A 10,983-nucleotide genomic window follows, 5' to 3' on the forward strand; every position below is an offset into this window, starting at 1 on the left:
TCACTCCTGATTTTTAGCTTTTAAATGACTTGGTATTTAACGATTTTACAGATTAAAGAGGGAAAAACGAGAAAGGGGGTGCACAATGTGCACCGCAGACAAACATTACACCTACATCTGTTTATAAATCACCAATCGTCTGAGCCCAATCCACACTCTTTCCCTCAAAAAAAAAAGAAAAAAAAAACAAATATGCCAGCATTTGATGTACAAGTAATTACCTCCCCCAATGGTGATAATGACGAAAACGACTTAAATTCGCATAATCCAATCGATGTTCATAAATTAGTGTGAGTGTATGTGTGTCTATTTATTATGCAAATGAATACCAAAAACAACAACAAGGTACGTTCTTTTTACGATATGTGATGGATTAACAAATGTGATTTGTTTTTTATTTGTTTTCTCTTAGAAATGTAATAGTGTGCATGTAACAGATTGAAATACATTGTAAGGTGTAAAAAGAAGTTTTCAAAGACGACAGCGTATGTATGTTAGGTTGTCGACAAATGTGTCCTTTGCAGATCAGCCCAAGTTGAGTTTTCTTGAAAGATAACCTTAAAAGAAATAAGAAAAAACGACAAATTACTTAACATTGTTAGTTTCTTTTTAAATTAAATGGAATCGGTAGGATATGTAAAAAGAGTAATGTGTTAGTAGGAATACATTGATAAGCATATATGTGTGTATCAAAGGCATATATGTAGAATATATTCCTTTGAATTTACATTAAATTAATGACATATGTTTTTGAAATATGTAACTTAGGTGCCAGTGCAAAGATACGTTTTACAGGATGAGATGAGAAAACTGCAACCAACTTCAGACTGCTGTCATTTCTAAGTCACTCGTACAAAGCATTTTGGTGAGAATTTTCCAGAAGAGAAGTTATCGGAATTCAAGTGTGATAGTGTTGCTGGAAAACCAAAAATGGCTATCGTTAGAGCACTCCAGCATTCAAAAGAGCTAAAGAGTTGCTTCGCTTGGCCGAAAATGCTGAACTGCGCCGGCCATGATGATGGTGTGGGCCGCCACAACACTCTCCACTCGTATTAATCAACCGTGGCATCAGAATAAATGCTGAATATTATCTCGAAAATATTCTGGAGGGGGTATTAAAGCCTTGGGCACGCAAACATTTTGGCCGCAGACCTTGGACATTCCAATAAGACTCAGCACCATCGCACTCAGCGCGCGCCACCCGAGAATGGTTACAAAATGAGGACTATTGTGTCTGGAGTATTTTGGAAAGCAAGATTGGCACTAAAAAATACCAAAGTGTCGATCACCTCAAGCAAGCGCTTCGCCGGGAATAGGCCAAAATACCGCAGAGCAACATTCGTCAGCATGTGACGGTTTCATTGGCTGTTTGAGGGCCATAATTCGTACCAAAGTTGACCAATTTGAACAAATCTGAACTTATTCTAAAATTGTAAGCTATTTCCGAAATTTTTTGCTTTCGTTCAGTAAAATTTAAAAAATATGTTATTTTTATTATATAAATTAAAAATGTTGTGAGAAAACTGTTTTCCTTGATGGCAATGCCTTTAATTCTGACTTTATTAAGCCAGGTTTGCTTAGTGACATCTGGTACATTTTCAGTATTTTCCTAGGTTTTACAATATATTTTAACGTTGGCAATACTATCGCTTAAAATCCAGGCTTAGAAGGTGTCATTTTGCAGTATTGAATATTCCATATTCACTGCCTACTTTCAGGCATTAAATAACACACTAATCGTCGTCAAGTTGCCAGGTTAATTAATGTGAATTTGTTTTGTTTGTCAAGTATAGATGGCAGTTTGCATTAAATGCAAGAGATAAATAAATCTACTATCGAATCGGACTATTATTTAAATATTTTTGTTCAGATTTCAGCTATATTTAAACAGCAGATTTAAAATACCTTTAAAATGCGTTAGCATTTAAAATCTTTAACCAGATCGACCCTGGCAATTGACCTTTAAAGAGAGTTGGATTCTTTGAGCATTTTGTTTTTTTTTTTTTTTAATTTTGGACTCTATGTGGGGGAGATACCAGAAGAAATGGTCCGATCTCAACCATCTTTATAAGAGATTTTGTGTTGATAAAAATAATGAGATGTGTCATGTCTGAATGCATGACCTTCATTGATACAGATAAATGTGATACAGAAAATTGTGACAGGTACCAGAAGAAGTGGACCGATATATACCATCTTTACACCATACCCTGAGTCAGTTAAAATTATAGGACGTGTGTAATATGAAGAGACTCGGATGCTTATTTCGGATTTTATGATCTTTTTGGTAATTTAACACTTTGAGACTTTGTGGGGGAGGTACCAGAAGGAATAATCCGATCTCCACCATCTTAATAACAGATACAAATATTGAGATGTGTTAAGCCTAAATGCAATCGAATGTTAATTTCGCATTTTATGGAATGGAAAAGGAATGGTCCGATCTTTACCATCTTTATTACAGATCTTGTGTTGACGGAAGTATTGATATGTGCCAAGTCTGAATGGACCGATATATTCCATCTTCACAACAGAGCTTGGGTTAATAAAAATTTTGTTATCTGTGTAATTTCAAGACATTCGGATTCTTGCATCACATTTTTATAAGAGTTATTATTATTCGAAATTTTGACCCTTTGTGGGGGAAGTACTGGATAGAGTGAACCGATATTGTCCATTTTCGCACCTGACCTTGCTCTCATAAAAATATGAGGATTTGCAAAGTTGGAGCAAACTCTGATTATCCTTTCTCTTTCTGTACAGAAAATTATTTTTTGAAAATTTTGACATTTTGTGGGGGAGGTGCCAGAAGGAGTGGACCGATACTGCCCATCTCCGAACTCGATATAAGTTTCACAATAATATTACGGTGTACCAAGTTTGGATCAAATCGGATACTCCCTTCGAGAGTTATCGTACGCACCCGCCAGACAGACTGACGGACGGACTAGTTGGTACTCCAAACTGCCGAACGAAATGAAGTAGATTAATGTGTTTCAGGTCTACAGGACTTTTGGTATTAAGAATGGGCTATATAGTTCCACGTTATTGTGTAGGCCCCGACAGATTTGTTAAATGTTTTAGTCACAATTCGGAACCGAATTCGGTCTAAATTGGGAGTTGTATTCCCAGTATGTAGCAAACATCGTTGCAGAGAACTGTACATATGGGCCCATGTTTTAGTATAGATCCTAAAAAAATGTACCTCCGTATATTCGGTATGATTTACGTCACTGTTTTCACGGGAAATGTTTAAAATTTGGTATTTAGAGTTCGTAATGGGTACAGCCTACTATGACATACAATTTCCTGTACAGATCCACACCTCTGTACAATATAATGTTACCTCCAAATATTCGGTAGTTTTATGATAAAAGCCAAATTTTTGTACAGAACTATCTCAAATTTAATATTTGAAATTCGAATAGGTACAACCTTCTCTGGCAGATATTTACCAGTAGATGTTCATGGTTTTGTGTATTCTTCTCCTGATATTCTGTGTTTTTATTATATGTGTAACACTTTTTACCGGAATTGTTTCAAATTTGGAATTTTATAATGGGTACTGCTGATAGAAAATTGCCTATACAGATACACATTTTCGTATAGATCACAAAAAACTGTACCTCCCTATAATCGTTAATTTGATGAATAATTTCACCAAAATAATTTTAAATTCGGAATTTGAAATTTTTTGGAGTTCGCAGTGGCCACGGTACTTCCCAATATTTGGCGTTTTGATGATTTTAGCTACAGTTTTCAACAGAATTACATTAAATTTGGTTTTGGTTTGGAGTTCGTAATAAGCACCTCCATCTCTGGCAGTTACCCGGATGTTAAGGTCCACGTTTTCGTATAGTCTCGTACAGAGGCGGTGGAACCTGCTATTCGGAATTTTTTACATTTTAGCGGCATTTTTCAACGGAATTTTTTTACACGTTCGAAGTTCTTTCTAAATGTGTGGAGAATATTGAAAGTCCGGCCTTGTCGAACTTAGGTGCTTTTTTATTGGTTTCGATTTTTGATTTCTTTAATTCGAATTAATTAATAAATCGAATTTAATTTCGACATTGTGAAATAGGTCGATTTGAAATAGGTCCGATTTTATCGAATGCGAAAATTGTGACCAGTGTTTACCATTTTGATTGAGATGGCAACCCTGAAACATGTCAAGTGAATTATGTCATTACCATCTGCTGGTAGTATTATTGTTGCATACTTTTTGGCGTTTGTAATTTAACATTGACGTATGCCACATCTCAGCATTTGAAATGTATAGTCAAGGCCTGTTTTCCTTGGAATGAAGCTTTTCCCGTTGCAAATTACAACTTGAAATAACTTATTGCAAATCGAAAAACTTTAGTCGTCGAACAGACAGATGGTACAATTTGGGATTAAATTTCGTATAGATGACATTTTAAATTGTTTAAATTACACAAAATTTCATATTGTTTTGGTATGTATTGAAACCTCCGCTGATGATGTCAAATCCATGACAATTTAATGAACCTTAAATTGTTCATATAAATCTTGAGCTGAGAACAAAATAAAATGAAAATGAAAAAATAAAAACAAAAAACGTTAGCAAGACATACATTGATATAAAACAAAGAAAAAAAGCAACAGCAGACAGAAATAAGTATTTAGACACGCACAACTAACATTTTTTTGTTTTTTAGTAAAACACAAAATACACATACATACACACACAACACAAACACTTCCATAAATACCAATAAAGCATTATATTTGATATGTACAAAAACAACAACGATTGCCTACAAAAATTTCCCACACCAATTCTATTTTATGCGTCCCCCACTCAATCATAGCCTCTGTATGAGTGTGGCATACAATCGGCGTCTTGGCGGCTAGTATATTGAGCTTTGCTCTTAAGCTTTGGCAGGCCATAGCGATCGGTGTTTTTATAATAGCCATAGCCAAGATTCCGACGACCATGATAATTGGGATTCCAATAACCGCTGTATTGGCGTAAACCTCCATTACCTCCATAGCCGCCATAACCACCGTTGCCGGGTAGAATGTTGGTTCCTGTGCCACTGGGATAGTAGGTATTGGTGGGATAATAGCTACCGGCATTATTCCATCCAGAGCTGGGGTAACCTGAGTTAGGGTAGCTGTTTGTGGGATAATAACCATTTGTGGGATAATTACCACCGGTGGTTGGATAATATCCCGTGCTGGGATAAAATCCCCCATTTGAGGGGTAATAACCTGTCGATGGATAAAAGCCATTGTTGGATGGATAGTAATTTGGCCGGGTATTGCTGGGATAATAAGCATTTCCTCCTCCTAATAAACCTCCTAGATTGAGAACTGTTAATGAAATGGATTATTATTATGAGGCTGGACTGGTAGCATAATAAGAAGTTAAGACTTACGTTTGGCAGAAGTGGCCGATGTCTGCAAATCATTGGATGTGTCTGCATTATTGGCATTTTCAATGGCTCGCGATAAATGCATCAAAGTGAAGAGGAACTGGAAAATTTTTTAAACAAAAATATTTTAATATTTAAGTTGTTAATGTATTTTAAAACACGTAAGTCGATGTAAATCGATTTGAGAACTGTAGTTTATTTAAAGATTAAACATATATTTGATTTAAATCTAACAAATTTGATTTTGAACTCAATTTGTACATCCTAATTTTTATAGTTTGATCAAATTTTGGAATAGCGTCGAGCAGTATACCTAAATATAATTATTTCCCAAATTCTGTAATTTTTTAATATCACGTTACCAAATCAATTTTTTGTAGGTAATCAAACATTTGTCATCTGGCATATCATTATATTATTTTCATACTTAGACAGAACATGTTCGGCCGGGCCGAACTTTGAATACCCTCGACCTTTTGGAAATTATGTTAAAATCTTGGAAATACCGAATTTAGCTGTTACATCAGGATCAATGCGACGGCATGGACCTGTATAGGTGACTTTTGTCATAAGCCATTACAATATTCAAAGCGAAACTTAGAAAAAAATCGGTGAATAATGCCGCTAAAATCATCAAAATACCGTATATCGGGAGGTGCCATTATATTAGGGCTATACGATGGCGTGGACCCGCACAGACAATTTTTGTCTTTGGCTGAAGTATCCATTATGAACTTCAAATAACAAATTCGAAACAATTCCGATGAAGAATGTCTCTAAAATCAACAAAATACCGAATATCTGGAGGTGCCGTTATATGGGGGCTATACGAGGACGTGGACCAGCACAGACAATTTTCTGTCTTCGGCTGAAGTATCCATTATGAACTTAAAGTACCAAATTAGAAACAATTCCGGTGAATATTGTCGCTAAAATCATCAAAATACCAAATATCGGGAGGTTATACGGGGGCCATACGAAGACGTGGACCTGCACAGACAATTTTCTGTCTTTGGCTGAAGTATCCATTACGAACTTCAAATAACAAATTCGAAACAATTTCGATGAAGAATGTCGCTAAAATCAACAAAATACCGAATAGCTGGAGGTGCCGTTATATGGGGGCTATACGAGGACGTGTACCTGCACAGACAATTTTCTGTCTTCGGCTGAAGTATCCATTATGAACTTCAAATACCAAATTTGAATTTCGCTAAAATCATCAAAAAACCAAATATCGAGAGTTATTGTTATACGGGGGCCATACGAAGACGTGACCCTGCACAAACTATCTCCTGTCATAGGCTGTAGCACCAATTACGAACATCAAATACCAAATTTGAAAGAATTCTGATGAATATTGTCGCCTAAATCATCAACATACCGAATATCGGGAGTCACCGTTATGTGGGGGCTATACCAAAACGTGGACCTACATGGCTCATTTTCAATATCAAAAGTCCTGCAGACATAATACACAATTGAGTAATTTTTTATCAACTTACTTTATTTCGTTCGGAAGCTAGAGTTATTTCCAAAGACGGAGAGACGGACGGACATAGCTAAGTCGACATAAAATTTTATCCTAATCAAGAATATATATGCTTTGTGGGGTCTAAAATATATATTTCGAGGCGTTACAAACGGAATGACAAACATAATTTACCCTCCATACTATGGTGGAGGGTACAATAAAGTGAAATAAGAGTCCGATTGTCTTCAAAATACGCACGTCTCAATATTTCTACAAATACAAGATCTGGTATGAAGGCCGTATAGAAGATAGAACTACTCCTGCTAGCACCTTTCGTACAACGGATCGGAGTTTGAATAACCATTCCGGTATGCAATACAATACTAGCACAAGATCTGATACGAAGATTATAGATATCGACCCACCCCTTCTGGTACCTTACCGGCCCACTCCTTCTCCCATAAAATGTTAAAATTTATATATGTGTCTATAATTATTATCTGAGTCGAATTATGCATGTCCATCCGTCGGTTTATGTTTCTTATACCCTCAGCCATATGGCTACAGAGGGTATATATCATTTGATACGGCCAAAAAGTCCCCATCAAACTAAAGGTTTTACAGGATATTTGGAGTCGATCTAGCGATGTCCGTCCGTTTGTCTCTTTGACTGGTACGCAGGGAGTATCCGATTTGGTCCAATCTTGGTACATCGTAATATTATTATGAAACTTAGATCGAGTTCGGAGATGGGCAATATCGGTTCACTCTTTCAGGTTCCTCCCCCAAGAGAGGTCGACATTTTCAAAAAACAAAAAATATATATTTTACTGAACAGAATGAAAATGTATAATCCGGTTTTTGCAGGTCCACGCCTTCTTATAGCCCCCATATAACGGTATCTCCCGATATTCGGTGTTTTGATGATGTTAGTGACATCACTCAACGAAATTGTTTCAAATTTGGTAGAAGATTGTCTCTGCAGGCCCACGTCTTAGTATAGGCCCCATATAACGGTACCTCTCGATATTCGGTACTTTGATGATTTTAGCGACAATATTCACCGGAATTGTGTCAAAATTGATATTTGAAGTTCGTAATGGATACTACAGCCCAAGACAGAAAATTGTCTGTGAATGTGCACGTCATCGTATAGCCCCCATATAGCTGTACCTCCCGATATTCGGTACTTTGATGATTTTAGCGACAATATTCACCGAAACTTCTCCAAATTTGGTATTTGAAGTTGGTAATGGATATTACAGCCTATGTGTAGGCCCTCGTTTTGGTACAGCCCCCATATAACGGCACCTCCCGATATTCAGTATTTTGATGATATTAGCGACATTATTCACAGGAATTGTTTGAAATTTGGTAATTGAAGTTCGTAATGGATACTACAGTCTAAAACAAGAATTTGTCTGTTCAGTCTGTTCTGTCTTCTTATAGCCCCCATATAGCGGTACCTCCCGATATTCGGTATTTTGATGATTTAAGCGACATTATTAACCGGAATTGTTTCAAATTTGGTATTTGACGTTCGTAATGAATGCTACAGCCTATGACAGAAGATTGTTTTTGCAGGTCCACGATAACTCCCGATATTCGGTACTTTGATGATTTTAGCGACATTATTCATTAGAATTATTTTAAATTTGGTATTTGAAGTTTGAAATGGACATTACAGCCTAAGACAGAAATTTGTCTGTACAGGTCCACATCTTCGTATAGCCCCCACAAAACGGTACCTCCCGATATTCGGTATTTTGATGATTTTAGCGACATTATTCACCGGAATTGTTTGAAATTTGGTATTTGAAGTTCGTAATGGATACTACAGCCCAAAACAAGAATTTGTCTGTTCAGGTCCACGTCTTCGTATAGCCACCATATAACGGTTCCTCCCGATATTAGGTATTTTAGCGACATAATTCACTGGAATTGTTTCAAATTTGTTATTTGAAGCTGGTAATGGATACTACAGCCTGTGACAGAAAATTGTTTGTGCAGGCCCTCGTTTTGGTATAGCCCCATATAATAATGCCTCCCTATATTCGGTACTTTGATGATTTAGATGATGCTAGTGCATGTCGTCGTATAGACCCTAATATAACGGCTATATTCGGTATTTTTATGATTTGAACATAATTTTTAACGGATTTTATTATTATTTTTTTCTGAGTGACAAATTCTTTCCAAGTGGTGGAGGGTATTTAAAGTTCCGCCCTGCCGAACTTATAGCTTTTTAATTGTTTTGTTTTTGAAAATTTCCAAATTCTTTTCAAGTGGTGGAGGGTATTTAAAGTTCGGACCGTTTGAACTTATGGCTTTTTTACTTGTTTCTGTCTTAACTTGTGAAACAAGTCAGCGATGCTCTACAACTTGCTATATCCAAATTTTTCTCTCAACCTGAAACCTGAGATGATTATGGAATTTATGATTTGGCATAAAATTGGATATAAATGTTCTGATTTCCAATATTTTTATCTGTATTAGATGAATTATGAAAATGAAATACTTTGGTCGACTATATCTGGAACGCACACGCACATTTTAACATTTTTTAAAAATTATCACATATCTCATACAAAGAGAAGAAATTAACCACTATAGTCCAAACCTGGCGTGTCGGAATATTTATATCATATTTATTTAGGTCCGATCGACACCTACTCTTAAAGTCGAAATATGTTTAAATAAGCGAATATTTACTGAGGGTATACATCTGTCGGCAAAACTTTTTAATTTATTTTATTTAAATCGAGATAATATAAACTCGATTTTCAAGGTTCACATATTATTCTGGAATATTACAAAGACCCACCACATAGCATGCCTTTTTTTTTGGCTCCAAAATTTGTCCAGCTTTTCGATTTTAGCGTTTGAATCCCAATGGAAATACAATTAGCTCTTCTTTACAATATTTTAAAGAGAACTTTGTAATCGATTTTATAAAAAAAGTTCATTTCATTCGAGAAATATTAAAAAATCTTTAAAAAACTTCAAAACAGTTTGATTATTTTTTACACCTCATTTAAATATTCCAATTATTCGCGTTGGAGTGGAAATCAAGCCAAATATAATTTTTTTTTTCTCTTCGTACTTCACAGCATGTTGTGTCTTCTCGAAACATTATAAATCACTTTTTATATCATTACACTGATTTGCTTTTTATCTTAGTGTTTTTGTTGTAATGTTTTTTTGTTGTTTTTTCACCAAGTAGAACACATACTAACCAGAACTTTAAGTAATTTGCTATTCATGTTGCTGTGTTTTTTTTTTCTTTGTTTTACGTTTTCAAAAATAATTAAATTTTGTTTAACAATAAGAAAATTTATAAGTATTCCAACCGCAACAATGAAAATAAATGACAACACCAACAGCAACACTCTATGAATACCACTGAGCGTCAAATATTTGAAGAACAATTCCGACAAAAACTGCACATCCGAAGTTGGAGACGTTTGGAAGAACAATAATACAGATTCCCAGAGTCAGGTTGTATTTATATTTTGTACTTTCCGGATGAGTGGTCGGTCGGCCGACAATGAACATTTAATTTGTTTGTCTAGTTGTAGTTACTCATGAAATTGTAGGTTTTTTTTGGTTGTTTTTTTTTTTTTAGTAAATTTGTTTCGAAAAGTTTAATTTTCCAATGAATAACTCAGAATTAGAGTTAAACTCTCTTGCCTGCTGCTTCACAAAAAATTCCCAGCATACCCAAACTTATTTTCTTATTGACATGTTCGGTTCAATAACAGCAACTGACGTAACTGATGTTAACACCAAAGGTGTCACATCAATATTTGGACACGATTGTTTTCACACCACACCCAATAAAGATTAAAAATAATACGCTGAGTTTTCAAAAACAAATTTCAATATTTAATAACAAAAAAATTATCCAAAATTTGTTTTGCTTGACAAAGTAAATATTCGTAATAATTTAATTTGATTCACTTTAAATGATGTTTAATAATTTGTAAATGACATTAACAACGGGGTATTATGCAATTGCTGTATGACATGTTTGTTTGCAACTTTTACTAAAGAGGATTCATTGTTATTTCTCAAGCCACTGTGTTTAGTTTTTATCACACCCTTTGAGAA

The 10,983-nt window shown here is 35.2% G+C and overlaps 1 protein-coding gene across 3 annotated transcripts; it reads right to left on the bottom strand.

Moving 5' to 3' along the window:
• Positions 1-350: 350 nt before the first annotated feature.
• Positions 351-10,509, bottom strand: LOC101893164 (uncharacterized). Of its 3 annotated transcripts, none has more exons than XM_005188883.4 (4): positions 10,110-10,476; positions 5,403-5,499; positions 5,008-5,337; positions 351-557 (listed from the first exon to the last, which is right to left on the bottom strand). In XM_005188883.4, exons 1-4 carry the CDS (start codon positions 10,134-10,136, stop codon positions 526-528), a joined length of 486 nt encoding a protein of 161 aa, XP_005188940.1. In that variant the 5' UTR covers positions 10,137-10,476; the 3' UTR covers positions 351-525. The 3 variants fall into 3 exon arrangements, with proteins under 3 accessions (XP_005188940.1, XP_058986392.1, XP_058986391.1); XM_059130409.1 differs by lacking the exon at positions 351-557 and adding an exon at positions 4,323-4,535 and having other exon boundaries at positions 10,110-10,506; XM_059130408.1 differs by lacking the exon at positions 351-557 and having other exon boundaries at positions 4,722-5,337; positions 10,110-10,509.
• Positions 10,510-10,983: the final 474 nt, after the last annotated feature.

Source organism: Musca domestica, unplaced genomic scaffold, assembly GCF_030504385.1.
Source record: "Musca domestica strain aabys unplaced genomic scaffold, Musca_domestica.polishedcontigs.V.1.1 74, whole genome shotgun sequence".
Taxonomy (NCBI): Eukaryota; Metazoa; Arthropoda; class Insecta; order Diptera; family Muscidae; genus Musca; species Musca domestica.

What these genes read in the sequence shown, in the direction of transcription:
- LOC101893164 (XM_059130408.1), bottom strand. Translation starts at nt 10,136, where the DNA reads ATGAATAGCAAATTACTTAAAGTTCTG. An exon ending in GCAAATTACTTAAAGTTCTG is followed by an intron (nt 5,500 to 10,109) that starts GTTAGTATGTGT and finishes AAAATTTTCCAG; the next exon opens with TTCCTCTTCACTTTGATGCA. An exon ending in ATCGGCCACTTCTGCCAAAC is followed by an intron (nt 5,338 to 5,402) that starts GTAAGTCTTAAC and finishes TTTCATTAACAG; the next exon opens with TTCTCAATCTAGGAGGTTTA.